General features: G+C 40.2%; 2 protein-coding genes across 3 annotated transcripts; one reads left to right on the forward strand and one right to left on the reverse strand.

Moving 5' to 3' along the window:
• Nucleotides 1–35: 35 nt before the first annotated feature.
• Nucleotides 36–11,751, reverse strand: DERL2 (derlin 2). Its single transcript, XM_067537854.1, has 7 exons — nucleotides 11,651–11,751; nucleotides 9,592–9,657; nucleotides 8,631–8,704; nucleotides 7,949–8,042; nucleotides 6,976–7,171; nucleotides 5,393–5,483; nucleotides 36–542 (listed from the first exon to the last, which is right to left on the reverse strand). The coding sequence occupies exons 1-7, from the start codon at nucleotides 11,741–11,743 to the stop codon at nucleotides 437–439; spliced, it is 720 nt and encodes a 239-aa protein (XP_067393955.1). The 5' UTR covers nucleotides 11,744–11,751; the 3' UTR covers nucleotides 36–436.
• A 277-nt stretch (nucleotides 11,752–12,028) lies between these two features.
• MIS12 (MIS12 kinetochore complex component) lies at nucleotides 12,029–15,211 on the forward strand. Of its 2 annotated transcripts, none has more exons than XM_067537857.1 (2): nucleotides 12,029–12,076; nucleotides 12,777–15,211. In XM_067537857.1, exon 2 carries the CDS (start codon nucleotides 12,815–12,817, stop codon nucleotides 13,448–13,450), a length of 636 nt encoding a protein of 211 aa, XP_067393958.1. In that variant the 5' UTR covers nucleotides 12,029–12,076; nucleotides 12,777–12,814; the 3' UTR covers nucleotides 13,451–15,211. The 2 variants fall into 2 exon arrangements, with proteins under 2 accessions (XP_067393958.1, XP_067393957.1); XM_067537856.1 differs by having other exon boundaries at nucleotides 12,048–12,154.
• The last annotated feature ends 23 nt before the right edge of the window (nucleotides 15,212–15,234 follow it).

Consider the following 15,234-nt stretch of genomic DNA (forward strand, 5'->3'; position numbering starts at 1 on the left):
CACCTGATTTTTATCCAATGAGGGGGAGAAAAAAAAAAGTTTAAACCAGTTTTATTTTGTCCCCCAAAGTTTCCCATACAGTTTTCTGTATCAAATAACTAGGAAAAAATGTGTTAGAAATATTTTTAAATAAGTACTGAGGATCTTAACAACTGAAGTTGACAGGAAATGGTTTCCAGTTTTTTTGGGGTTTTTTTTGGCTCCACTAAATTATGCTTTCAGTACCAATTCCAGAAAACCCCTGGTGTAGAGAGACATTGGTAGTCTCCTGAAACTGTCTTGGATTAGTTAGACTGACATATAATAAAGTGCTTCTTGCATTCAGAACCATAAAGCTGTCAAATGTCCTTTCTGCAACAAGGAGTAAAAGAATCCGCAATATGGTACTTCCGTTTAGTTCCTCCCAGTTGTGTCTGGATATTGGCACAGCCATTTATTAGCCTCCCAGGCGTTGACCTTCACCCCATGCAAATCCTCCTGGTCGCTCTTCAGGCAATGGATTGTAATTGGGATCATCTTCAGGTGTATCAAACATTGCTTTCCTGAAAAGCAGAAGCTGTATGTAAATACATAGTTCACATTTGAGGCAAGCAGTCAATGTAAATTTGTATTGCAACATTCTCACTATCAGATACAGCATGCAACAGTGTCAGTCATTTAAACCCAAGTCACATTTGTCTTCTGGGTGAGATCCAGTCAGCTCATATGGGGCAGATCCTCAGATCTTCAAAATTAAAAGTTTAAATAAGTGGATCATAAGAGATTCAAATTCAAATATGCCTTACTCCTGCCAACAGAGTTAGTGAAACTAAGTTAGTAACCTTGACTACAGCCGTTACAGTAGCCATGTTAGCACATCTCTAGCAAAATATATCTAAACATACTTAAAAGAACAGCCTTAATAGTTTCCTTAGCAGGTGGAGACAGGACCCAACTTAAACCAATTTACAGGAACATGCTACAGACTAGATGGGACCAAGATATTGGTGAAGTATTTTAAAGACCACCAAATGAAGCTAGAATAATTAGACAGTCCTTGATTCACCTCAAAAACCTTCAGCATCTCTTCACTAGAAGCCTCTATATCAGTTTTGTGACCTAGTTAACAGCACAGTTCGGCCACGTCAACCCTAGTCATAGAGCCATATCACCATCTTTTGGTAAGAATCATATTTAAACTACATATAAAGAGAAAATGTAGAAATGTATTTTCTGATTGATGAGTCTAGGATTCAGGTCACCAGGCAGAAAGATTTTTAAAGCAATCCCAACACCCCTTCTTTCTGACTAGTGCCTGGAATCAACTTGAAGCTCTGAAGTTGCTTGTTGGATAGGATGAAGAAGAGTAGGTAGTAAGCTGGGAAAACAAGAGACTAACAAAGTTCAAGTACAGTTTACATGCTAGTCAGCATGAGTGATCTCCCTAACAACTGGAAGGCAGGAACTCCTACCATGCTCTCTCTTTACAATGTGTTAAATCAGTTGTCAAGGGAACAGGTTTATGTATAATGGCTTTTTTTACTTCTGAGATAAAAACATCTCAGTCTTCCACACATTTTAGTTTGGCCAACGAACAGTCCTAAGTTACCATTTATGTTGTTACTAAAATGGAGTGTTTATTTACCTTTAGTAACTATGGTTACTAGCTATTGTTGCCCATGTGGATTCTACAACCCACTCTGCAACCTGATTTTTTGCAGTTCTCTTTATCTGGGACTCTGAATTAGCAAGGGAACTGAAGGATGGTTGCAACTCCTCCTTTGTATGCGGGCACAAGGACATGCATGGCACAAATGCAAGCCAATGGACACTGCTATTCAAAATGTTCTGATCTCACACACGTGCGCCTAGAGCAGGATCTACATGAACACTATATTCTAAGAACCATCTTGGTTTCCTGGTTTTGAGGTGGACACCAGAAAAAAGTCACATTTGTATCAGCCTCTGATGTTCCTATGTGAACTACAACAGATAGTCTCTTGAAGTAACAGCTAATTATGCATTTCTTGCAATTTAAAAGCTATGTCTTCCTTACCACCTAGTTTCATGCTGACCAAGTCAGCCAAAGCCACGGTTAATTCTTTCTACTGAAAATTATATGAACAGCACAACTGGAATGAAGACATTTGAAGTAAAGATATATACATGAATCTGAAACAGTCATGCTCAGTGGATGAAGCAACAAGACTCAAGACAGCCAAGGAGAAATACCATACTTTTCATATGGGCTAACCTTAAAAGCAGTTTCAAATCCCAGAGGCATACTACTCTGAGTCAAGTACAGGCAGATTAGGGAATAATTTAGAGCTAAACAAGTGCAAAAAATGGACTCCAAATTCATCTAAGCTACTGCTAAGCACAAAGGAGCACACTGTACTGCTGCCCTGAGGGGGGAAATTTTAACTAGTGAACAAGAAATGGCAGCCAAAGAAAAGGAGTCTACACAGAAGTCAGCTGAATGGAAACAGATGAGTGAACAGTACTGAACAGTGAAACAGGAGAACATGAAGGAAAAGAAGAAAAACAGAGAGAATTCAAACTAGCCAGAGGAAAAACAGGGCAAAACTCTCCCATTAGCCAATACATATGTTAGGTGGAGTATTAATACTAAGTGTTGGGAAGTTACGTTAACTGTATGTATTATACTCTCCCCACAATTCTGTTCACCCATGTCAAGTATCCTATAACACCTTCCATTAACTGAAATAAGCTTTGGCTTAAGTAAATAGGAAAAATGTCAATATCAGGACAGAGGAGTGTTTTACCATAGCAACAGGTAAGGAGTTATTCTCACAAGCCATTAGTGGAATGTCGCAAAGGCAAAAGACAAGATATATGATTGTTCTACCCTGGTACCAACCTAGGAAGTGCCTTCATGCCCCTTGGTATGTGAAATGCATGTGTTCAGAACAAAGAAATATGGGGCACACCATGGTACCAGAAAAATAAGGCAGAAAGATGATTGGTTAAATCCATCAATGCTATTAACCAGATGAGCAGGGATTGCTGTTTGCCGGAAACTGGGACTGGGCGGCAGGATGGATCTCTTGTTGATTACCTATTCTGTTCATTCCCTCTGAAGCTGCTGGCACTGGCCACTGTCAGAAGACAGAATACTGGGCTAGATGGACCACTGGTCTGACCCAGTATGGCCGTTCTTATGCAGCAAGGGAGACTTAGGTTAGATATCAGGAAAATCTTTCTAACCAGAAATATTATTAAGCACTGGAATAGGTTACCAAGGGAAGTTGTGGAATCCCCATCACTGGAGGTTTTTAAGAATAGGTTAGACAAACGCCTGTCAGAAATGGCATAGGTATACCTGGTCCTGCATCAGTGCAGGGGGATGGACTAGATGACCTCTTGAGATCCCTTCCAGCCCTACATTTCTATGATTATTTAGAATTAAATAATTGGAGGGTGGCACTAGAGACTATTTGGAAGTAGGAAAGGAGTTGTGCATGTAAATGAAGCAGTTAAGAATGATGGGATACAATAGTTATGGCTTCCAATAAGCCTTATTAAAAAAGTGTAAGGATGAATTTCTTAGAGAATGTTTAAAGAACAATATTTCGAGAAAAATATTTTAATGTACTAAATATCTCTTCATATCTATGGAGAGCTGTGCAAACATTAGCTGATTTTCATAACATATCTGAGGTAGGCAAGTGTCTCCATTTCACATGTGAGAGGCTGAGGTACAGAGAGGCTGACTTGTTTAAAATCAACAGAAAAGTCTGTAGCTGAGCTAGAATTACAATTCAGGAGGTCCCAATTCCCAAAATCATACTTAATCCTGTAGATTATGCTGCCAATGAAACCTGTCAGAGATTTTACCTCTCCGGATATTTGTTTACCAAGTGCCCAAATTCTACCAAGTAATTTACATACATAAGGAATTAGACTGGATATAAACAATTACACCCAAGATTGAAACTTGAGCAAAGAAAGTGATACAATAAATCTAGCTTTCAATCTTTGTCAGTAGTATAAAATTTTGTGTTATGTAAGCCAAAGCCTGTCTGGCACTAAAATAGCTAAAGGGATAATCTGATTTTATGTTCACAAAATGAGTGACAGGACACTCAAATATTTTCAAAAAAGAGGATGGAAAATACTGAGTTGTAGACAGGACTACAGCAGACATTTTAAAAGATTACGATGTCTGAACATTCACAAATTCAGGACACGACAGAATTCATAACCAGCCTTCTGAACAAAGCAACACAAAGGAGGAAAATTCAAGTAGTACCAAAATATTGGTCATCAGACACTAGAGTGGCCCTTAGGTGAAGCCCTGTGGATGAAATCACAGAACAAAAACTGTCCCCCACGTGATCCACAGGCATCCATTCTAACAGGTGAGCCAAAGGGAACCTCCCAATGGCTGATAGCTTAGGCCCCATCTACATGGGGGGGGGGGCGGGGGGGGGGGGAAAGAATTGACTAGCATAGCTATTGCAGAATAACTATTCCACTATAATTTAGCTATCCTGCAGTAACTCCTCTGTGTGAACACTCTATTCTGGAATAAATGGTTTTATTCCAAATTATTTAGCTATCAAGCAGAGTAATTATTCCAGAATAAAAATATCACTTATTTCAGAATAGTGTCCACATGGGGGATTTATTCTAAATAGCTGTGCCAGTCAATTTCCCCTTGTAGACAAGGCCTTACCTGTTTAAAATATCAGGTTTAGAATACCCAGATTTCCTAAAAATCAAATCTAGACAGGATCAGCACAGACCTACAGCATTCTGAAGGAAAGAATTCCAGGCAGTTCGAGATCTTGTATGCTCTACACAGAGAATTTAAGAGCTGAGGTTTACCTCTATCTTTCAGGAAAGTTCCCTATATACATTCTAGTGTGTAGTGTTCCAGTTGGTAACTATTCTATACCCAAGAGGTGAAAGAAAACAAGTGGCACTGTATGAACAGCATATAATCTGTCATGTGTTTTGAGATCCTTTTAGATTGGGGGACAGGGGAGGGAGGGAATCTACCCAAGTGTAAAATATTAGCCACATTAAACTTGTCACTCATTTTGTGTATTTTGCACTCTGGACTCATACTGACACTCTGTCCTAAAATTGATTTCTTTTAACAGATTCAGATGCATTACAGATTATAGCTAGCATAGGAGTTCTTGGATCTTTTCAGAAGTTGGACCACATCTTAGAGTATCTCTTGGATTGCTCCCTCCCCCTCTAGCAATCAAAACACCCATGTGACAACTACAGCAATTGATTATATGAAACAGTAAGATGGACTCAGTGCCACTTGTCTCAAACTTCCAAATTCACTTGTATTTGAATTAGTTTAAAAAAAAAAAAAACCCATTGTGTACAAACATATTTGTCCTTGTGCTCCAAATTGGAAGGTAACACTTACAAAATAGATGGTGTTTTCAGAAGCCTTCCTCCACCAGGCTGATTAGGAAAGATATCCTCTAAGAAAAAATATATGTGTCCAACTGCGATACCTAGAATCAATAAAAAAGAAATCTGAAGTTTAACTTGTGACTTTTAATATTACTATTATACCACCTTTAAAATGTTCCACTGAATTTTTTATAAAATAAATAAAAAAGACAAGCTGTGTGTTGCCCTTTGTAAATAGTGCAATGTTAAAAGAACTGAAGTAGCATGGTACATAATTCTAGTATTTTATACCTCTGAGTAAGTGTCATACTAGAAGAGATCTACGGCATAGTGAGTCATACAAATACAAGGAAACATCTGTCGCAACTGTCTAAACAGTTTCATGGTATAGTTTCATTTGTACTGACAAAAATGTCAGAAGACAAGCTGCCTTACACCAGTAAGCCTTATGCCCATAGTGAGATATGTATATCTGGCTCTTTCCAAGTACTGCAGAAGCAAAACACTAAACTACTTGGAGATGTTACAACACAGAATATGCCAACATGTACAAGAATAATGAAAACTGGTAGAACATGGTACCCCGTACACCAGAGTATATAAATAATTAGGTCACAACAAAAAATGACCATGTGACCTTGCTGATTTTACAGTTTTTTCCTATACGAAAGATGTTAATAGAAACTATCAACTGAATGAGTTGACTCCTTTGGTTAAAAGTTTGTCACCTCAATCCCTCAGAATATAAAACTCAGTATTCAATTTACGTCCCATTTTAGAACAAAAAGCTATTTTCCAAAAGTCTTTAACACGAAGGACTGTTTCCTCTCCAAAACAGATACAGAATGTATCTCAGAATTAGTTGTTCAAAGCAACTTGGAAAACAATCTTTTTTTTTTTTTTTTTTTAAAGTTGAAATATCAGAAATACCAAAGTTACAAATGTCAGATATGTACCAAAATAAACTGAGCAATAGAGATGACTTTTGGAACATAGTTATGTAGCAAGACCTCTCAGATCCCAGTAAGAGTACTGGATCTGTTACAATCACCCATGCAATAAACCAATCCTAGACCCTCTCTCCAGCTCTGAAGACTGGGGCAGTCCAGTTTCCTCTCTAGAAGGGCAGCCCAGTTTCTGCTCAGCTGTGTGCAGTGAGCACTTCTGGGTCTGATATAACTCCATAAATCCTTGTCCTGACAATCACAACATTGTCTTTTGACTTATCAATGGAGCGAGTACAAAGGATTATTGGTGTGTGGGGAAACTAAAGATTTCCAATGCACATACCTGATAAGAGGAGGAAACAGCACAGAGGGAGAACTGATCATAAGAGAGGAAAGATTAAGTGATCCATCACCTAAACCATCCAGGCTAATCCTGAACCCTGTCATTGGAATCTTATGGCTATCTACTTACTTCTCTAGTAGTGCATCAAAGCACTAATATGGGTCAAAGAGACAACATGGCTTGATACTCCCTTTCTCGTTGCAGGAAGAGCTACTAAGTAGGTGGAGAAAAGACTTTTCCTACCAGTAGCTCATGAGGGAGTGGCCAAAAAATTAAGGATTTAATTTTTTAATAGCTTCTTACCCAAGAGATCCACAATGATGGAGTTTCCCAATAGCAATGAAAAGCCCATGAGTACCCAGGGCAGAAATGGGGCCTGGAAGATCAGAAGACCAAAAAAGTTCATACGGACATAAGGATTCCTGCGGCTCCACACATACACAAGCATTATTGTAAAGGCCTGACCCAGGAAAACCAAGTTCACAAACACGCCGAAAATCTGGTACAAATAGTTAAAGAAAATATCAGTGCACATGACCAACTTGTATAAAACTGAAATATGAATGTGGGGGAGAGGAGAACTTATGGCCCACAGGAAAAAGAGAAAGTCATTTGAGGCCAATCATGGCAACAACAAAAATAGACACATCTGACCTTGGAGTCTATAGTTTTCCAAAAAATTATTCACTAACAACTCAAATCTCTCTTCAGTCAAACCAGATACCTATTGTTTAATCCCCCTTAAATACTCTATGCTGTAAATACGTTATGAGGGGTTCATTATTACAGAAGCTATTTGACACACAGTGTGTGTGAGAGAGAGCGCGCGCTATGTTTACACTACAGAAATTTGTTGAAATAAAATGTGTCGACTTTCCACACTGGTATCCTTGGGTCGGTGGAGTGCGTCCTCATTAGGACCACTTCCACCGACCTAAGGAACAGTGTGGGGGCAGCTGTCGACAAAATTCTCTAGTGTAGACCAGGCCAGAGAAACACACATGGACAACATTTCCTTCAATTCTCACGGTAATATTTGTACATTTAAATACCATCTTTCAATCTAGGATCTCATCTTTATATCCTTAACTCAACTATTTAAGTTCAAAACGTCAATTCCATGTTTAACAGTAACCACAAGGTCTGGAAAAATTTTGATGCCTAATTAAATAGACTCATTCAGACTTCCTTACACAAAAAAGTTAATTCACTTTCAAAGCACAGGGTTTGTATTCTTTGTTCATGGTAGCTGTATTAAAGCAGTAAAAAAGGATACAGTCATTAAAAGTCCACCAAAAAGGAACATAAATATAAAGTCTGCTGTCCGACCTCGGAAAGATCCCTCCTCGAGCATTCGGCAGTAACGATATCTGAAGGTATAGTTCAGGAAAGTCTGATACTAAAACACATACAGCAGATTAAGAAAAAAAAGCAGCTTTTTTAAAATACCTTTACTCAGGTTTTACATACAGAAATCCAAACATCCTTCACAAAGGATTTTTATAGCAAATTATCAAGCATAAAGTAAATTTGATGGTCTCAGTCCAGTTCTGAGTCAGTGGACAAGTATTCACATCACAGAAAAATACCTGCCCCATAAGCATTCTTACTGGCTGTCTCAGAAGAAAAGCCTGGTATTGAAGAATGAATTCTTATTCCTAGCAGTGTGTGTTCCAAGTCAGATTGAAACAATCAAATCTCACTGAAGGAGAATTACTGAATTAGGCATTTAGGGTGAAATCTTGGCTCCACTGAAGTCAGTGGCAAAATTCTTATTGATATGAATGGGGCCAGTATTTCACCAATATAGCCCAAAACATGCCAACATTGAATTCAGTGGCACAGAACTCCCACTGGGTTCATAATGTGGTGTAGAACTGGACCCTTCTACAGCAACACTGACAGACAGCAAAATTTTGCACTCCAAAGAGGCAAGACACACTTTTGATAAAGGATACAAAAAAATCATATTAAATAAAAAATTAAATCCAACTGGCCCAAAGAATAAGTAGTTTGTCATCAGCCTCCATACCTGTCAGAATAAGAAGAAAACAGGTAAGACAACTTAAATATAAAGGTAACCACCATGCAAAGTATTTATATTTTCTATGTAGAGAATACAGAAAGAAGTTTGTTGAATTCACACAAGCTAAAAGAAATTTATAAAAAGTGTTTTTGAACATGATAATAAGCCAATGTAATGCTCTTTTTCAATAGTCTGAGACTCTAAAATTCAGTAAAACTTACCATTTTGCATTAAAGACTGGAGAACACATTGTGTACTTGGAAAATTTGAGTATAGCAAACACATTTTAAAAACAAATGATACTGTAACAAATGTATTTTGTTCATCTGACAATTTAGTTTTAAGTATATGCAATACTTCCTAGTATATTAGTAAATATAAGGTAACATACTTTGTAAAAATAGCAAAGTCTTGGTCTTATAAGACTTCACGACAGAACTGTCTTAATTCTTTGCAGAGAAAAAAATTTAAACCCTAAATTTTGTATGAGAATTACTGGGTTTGCAGATTAGGTATGTGATACATGTTCAATTCTACCGTATCAAAATTCCTGTGCACAATGAAAATATAGATTTGGATTGAAGCAAGATTAATTCATTTCTAGGAAATCTAAAGTGATGTTTCATTACGTTAAATAAAATGCATGGTTAGATAGAATGTGAAAAAACAATGTCTGAGGTAATCTACCATAGATCAGTATGATTACTTAGAAACATAATATTGCATGAAGTAGGAGTAGGGACAGTTTGTCAATTTGACAGCTTCAGTTGAACATTAAAACATTTTGAAAAAAATGTATTGCAATAGTCTCAACATGCTCTTGTGAAAACAAGTGCTGCAAGTTTAATAATTTTCTTATAAGGATGACATTAACATTCAGAAAAAATACTTACTTGAAAGTGTTTAAATATTAATTCAGGGTTAAAATACAGTTGAAAAGGTGTGATTAGTTCTAATTGCTGAAATACAAGAGAAAATATGATAGGATCAATCCATTAAAGTCCACTTCATTCACTGTAGAGACACAAATAACCTGTCAGTGGTACATTAATATCTCAAGTTCTCTTATTTTAAAAATTAAATGTAAAGCCTAAATTCAGCCAGTATATGCAACCTTATGTTCCTTTTAATCACACTTGCCTTCCTCCTCTGCCTCCCTCATTTTGTCCAGGGCCTACCTATCACGTTTGAGTCCTGTTTAGATTTCAGGCTCTTTGGACCAGTGGGCATTTTCCATATTAGGTTTGTAAAGCACCAAAGACAGTGAGGCTTTGGGTCCAGAGGTCTGGATTCAGCCCATTTTACATCTGTAAAAGCTTCATTTCACATGCAAGGCTCTGTAGAGCCAAGAAACAGAATAGTCTTGATGGGACCTCTGGGCATTACTATGACTATATCATTATTAATTATATAAGGCAAAAAATAATGATCTTCCTCCTTTAAGGATTGTCAGCATCTTATATTTTCTCCACCACATAAAAGTATATTCCCCCATTAATCTGAGAAATAACTACTGGAAGCTAACCCTAGTTTCACCCAAAAACACTGAGTTTTCAGAAGAGTTTCTTGGCAAAATTTTTCCCTTTTGAACATTCCTTTCAAACTAATAGCGGTTTCCCCAGGCTACAAGAACGTCTTCAAAGACTACATCAAATGTATACTTGTGCAACAGAAATGTACCACTAGTGCACATTATGCATATGTATCTGCTTTTATATACCCCAAGAGATCATGTGGTTTCAAAAAGTCATATTATGTTAGTTTGAAAAATTTAATGTAACACATTCATCTTAAATGAGCATGTTTTTAAATTATTTATGTCCAGTCACTTGAATGTGGGAAAAACTGGCAAACAGCAATCAATTTTCCATTGCTTGGCCACCACTTTAGCAGCTGTCATTACTATGATAACCATTTTATGAGAGCTCTGCCCTATTTTCTGCACTTCTCTAGCGACCTTATTAATAATAAATTTTATTTCTATAGCAAAGAGCTATATCAACTCCATCGTGTTGGGTGCTGCACAAACACATAGACAGACATAGCCCAAAGGGCTTAAAATTGGGTACAGAGTTAACCTTCTAAATGTGACCAGATGCAGCAATACCTTAATGATTCTGCAGAGGCACAGAACGACAGTGAAATACTCTACACCTCAGTGTATGGCAGCTGTGTAATACAGCTACCAGAGAATGAGTCTTGGAGAAAAGTTTCAGAGGGGCAGCCACGTTAGTCTGTATACAGCAAAAACAATGAGAGTCCTGCAGCACTTTAAAGACACTCTTGTTAGTCTTGGAGAACCGTCTAATCCTCTCACCCCCAACACACACAGCCTCTCACATGGGTACCTGATTCCTTTTCAGTCCCTGTCCTTAACTATCTGTGGTGCAGCTGTTCAATGTTTTGACACCCTCCACCACCCATTTCAGCGCTGGGGGGTTTGGTTTGTGTGTGTTTGGGTTTTGTGTCGATGGGGCTGGGAGGGGAGAACAGGGGAGGGGTATTACCCTTCCAGCCCAGCCCTCCGTGCAGCACAGGTTGAGAGTGCACCTCCGGAAGCTCCTACAGGAGAGGGGTACGGCAGAGCCACGAGGGCCGCATCGAGCAGGCAGCTTAACCCCCAGTCGGCGAGGCCGTTCAGCCAGGGTCGCTGCTCGGCACCTCTGACGGGCCGAGCCCGGCCGCCTGGGTTCAGAACCAGCAGAAACCAAGGGGGAGGGGGAGCGGGAAGAGCAGGGAGCGAGCAAGGCTGGAGACCAAACCGGAACCGAGCCTTGCCCCGCTCGGCCTCGCCTTACAGGGAGGCGATGAACCGTCCAGGACCTGGCCCTTGTCCCTCCCCCAGGGGCGGGCGCTCCAGCTCACCCAACAGCGACCGACCGAAAGGAAAGAGCTGAGGCTGCCGGCCCGGCCCCAGGCCCTCCCCACTGTCCCCACTCCTCCCGGGCTCACCACGGCAGCCGTAGTGAGGACGCAGGCGGTAGTGTAGGCCCGGGTAACGGGCGGCACCTGCAGGTACTCCTGCCGGAAGGTCTGGTACGCCATTTTAGGGTTCCCCGCAGCACTTCCGCTTCCGCCTGCTCGACTCGCCTCAGGCCCACTAAACAGCCAATCAGCACGGCACCCCACCCACAGCCAGCTAATCAGCGCCGCCTCCCGGCTTCCAAAGCCAACCAATCCTTCGCTCTCTTTCGTCTCAGCGGTTGAAGGGGGAAAGCGCGCTTCTTCCCAGACGCTCCGGCGGCCCCTATTAGACGTGCTTTGTGATTGGTCTAAGTATTTTCTCCCTCCTCCCCCCCCCCCACGCTCCTCTTCTCCGATTGGTTGGGAAGTGAGCGGCGGGACTGGAGGGAGCTGGGCGCTGCCGCCGCTCGCGGGGTGAGCTTCGCTGCTGATGACGCAGAGGGTCTCGGGAGGGGGTCGCATGAGGCGGGAAACGGCAGGTGGGAACGTGAGGTGAGCGCGAGGCCTAGGCGAGCTCGAGAGTCGCCGCCCGCCCGGTGAGAGGCCAGCGCGCGTGGAGGGGGAGGCGCCCCTAGCCCGGCCTGCGGCCCCCCGCACCTGGGCGGGCGGCGTCCCGCTCCCAAAAGCCTCGGGAGCCTGGGCCCAGGCGACCGCTCCAGGAGGGAGGCGGCCCGTGGCCTGAGGGCCCGAGCAGCCCGCACCCGTGGGGGCTGGGGAGCGCCAGTGTGGGACGTGGCGCTCTTCCCACGGGGGGACTTGAGGCAACTCGCTGCCCTGGTCTGCGCCTCAGTTTCCCCGCTTGGTCACGGGGGCTAAAGATCCTGCTGCGCTTCGTACAGTGCTGTGAGATCTGCCGAGGAGACGCGCCACCTGAGAACTACCCGCCAGCGTCTTCCCTGCCCCTTGGATGGGCTGGGCTCTCTCAGACACCTACTGCTGGGGCCAGTTTAAGCCTGGCTGGTCTCGGCCACTTCAAAACCTTCAAAAATTCTTTAAACACTCCTAACTTCAGATTTGAACTCTGCTCTTCAGAAATAAGACGAGTGCTGTAATAAATTTCTAATACAACTCACCCTTTCCAAAATAGAGATTTCTACTTCTTTTTCTTTTACAGATTTCCACGTTGTCTTTGGTTGACTCCTTTTAGTCAAGATGTCAGTGAATCCAATGACATATGAAGCCCAGTTCTTTGGTTTTACCCCTCAGACATGTATGCTTAGGGTCTACATTGCATTTCAAGACTATCTTTTTGAAATGATGCTGGTTGTGGAAAGAGTCATTCTGAAGAAACTAGAAGGCTTTCCTAACTCTAAGATCACTCCATTCCAAATCCGTAAGAGCACAGAGAAATTTCTTCTCTTCATGAAGGAGCGTTTTGATCACCTCTTCAGCAAAATGGAACAAATGCTTTTGCAATTGGTGTTAAACATCCCTAAAAACGTTTTACTTCCTGAAGACAAGGTCCATGAGCAGTACCCCTACAGTAAGGAACAGTTTCAAACTCTTCAAGATGAAGTTGATCAACTACAGAAACAATACAAGGTTGAAGTGTCTGCTGGGCAGGCTCTTTTAGCAGAACTAGAAGAACAGAATATGGTTCAGACAGAACTTGAGAAGATCCTCCAGTGGTTTGACGGTCTTGAGAACATATGCAGAGAGAATGGGACTAGCAATTTAAAGGAAAGCTTTGCATTCTTGACACAAACTGCTAAGAAACTGCAAGATATACTAAACGAAATTGAAAAGAAAAACAAAAGACTGCAAAAAAGTAATCTCCATTTAGTGTAACAGAAGTATTAAAGGGCAACAGAGAAATCAATAAGACAATATTTGTTACAATATATTTTTTGATGATCACTCCAGAAGCATTTGTATTATAAGCTTTTGGGGTTTTTGCCCCCTCTCCCTTGCCGTACGTGCTTTTGACTGATAGTTGGAGAGTGCAAGTATTCTCTGAAACCACCATTTTCCCTTCCTGAACTCTATAAATATCACACAGAAATTTCTGTAAGTAAATAACCATATCCCCCTAAGAATATCTGAATGGTAACAGTGCAGATGCAAAATAAGTGCATTGTAATGAAGACTTCAATTCTTTGTACTAGTTCATTTAAGAAACCATAGTGGATAGGAAACTTTTTCTTTAAGGTTAAGATGCTTCTAATCTATTTTATATTAAACTATTTTTTGAAAGTCAAGACTTTTCATGTATAGAAATGCTCCATATAGAAATGTAAGACTGACACACCATAGTATTAATCTAGACAATGGTGAGTGGTTTCTAAAACTATGGGGTTAGTTGTTACTTCCAGTATAAAAAAAAAACCTAGTTGATATTCTGAAGGCCTGTCTTCATTAACTCCCAAGGGCCTGGATCGTTCCTGGGATCCAATTTCTAGTAAGAGCATTTCACAAATATTAATTGGTAGTCACAAACCTGTGTATAGTAGGTGATTATATCCATTTTGCAAATGGGTGGGGTTAGTTTAGAGCAAGAGCGCACTGTGCAGTGCTGTGTGTGATAAGAGACATATGAGTTACAGTGGAATAACTCTGCCTCTTGAAAGTTTTCTTGCATCAGTGTCGGCACAGTATTGTACAGTGTACAACTCTTGCTAAAAGCAAAACGTAGTTTCCCTTTTATATAATGTCTATGTTCACCTGACTTACATGGTGTGAGGACTGATTAATATTTGTGTAGTCCTTTGAGGTCCTTGAATTAAGCTTACTCTATGTGGACTTGTTCCAGAATCCATCAAAGTAAATGCGAATCTTTCCATTGACTTAATGGCTGATCCAAAAGCCACTAATGTGCATATTAGTAGAGTAAAAAAAACTTAACTTTTGCAGGGGCAAAACTTCCTTACTTCTAAAAAGATACTTGCTTGAAAGATGTTAAACTTCTGTATTACTTGAGAATTCCTTAAATAAATATTATACATAAAAGTGACATTTTCTCAATGCATTCTGAAACTATATTCTACGAAGTTTGTCAAATACCTGAAGATTTCAGGATCAGCTCAATATGCTTAAAGAACAGGGAGGTCAATTTTCAAGTGTCCACTGATTTTGGATGCCCAGTGAGACATTTTGCAACTCCCGTTGGGCACCCAAAATCAGTGGCCACATCTGAAAATTTGACCAAAGACAATTTTTAATGTTGAACTCCTCTAGTCTTTGTGAACTAACATATGCCTAAAGATTTTCTAATGGAAATCATTCTAAAGTATCTTATTTCAAGACCCATTTTGTATGCATCACTTACAATGTTTATTTTTCTGCATTTTTTTTAAAATCAAGTAAAATCTAAATGTTCATTTCCCCACCACCCAATCTTATATGTAATAAGCTTCTGTGCTACTGTATGGCTGCAGCTAAAACAATAGTGAAGATTGGAAAAGGTGCTGAATAAGCAGATGAATTTTTAAGATGCAGCTTAGTCTGTCTTTTGTAAATGAAGAAGTACATAATTGTTTAACTTTTTCTTCCCCCAATTGCAAAGGCTATTGCCCAAATTTTGAATTAAACATACCAGTTTATGAAAAGTCACTCATCTGTCAGTCACTTTTTAG

The sequence above is a fragment of the Emydura macquarii genome, unplaced genomic scaffold (assembly GCF_026122565.2).
Source record: "Emydura macquarii macquarii isolate MOO-44397 ecotype Brisbane River unplaced genomic scaffold, CSIRO-AGI_Emac_v2 contig_450, whole genome shotgun sequence".
Taxonomy (NCBI): Eukaryota; Metazoa; Chordata; order Testudines; family Chelidae; genus Emydura; species Emydura macquarii.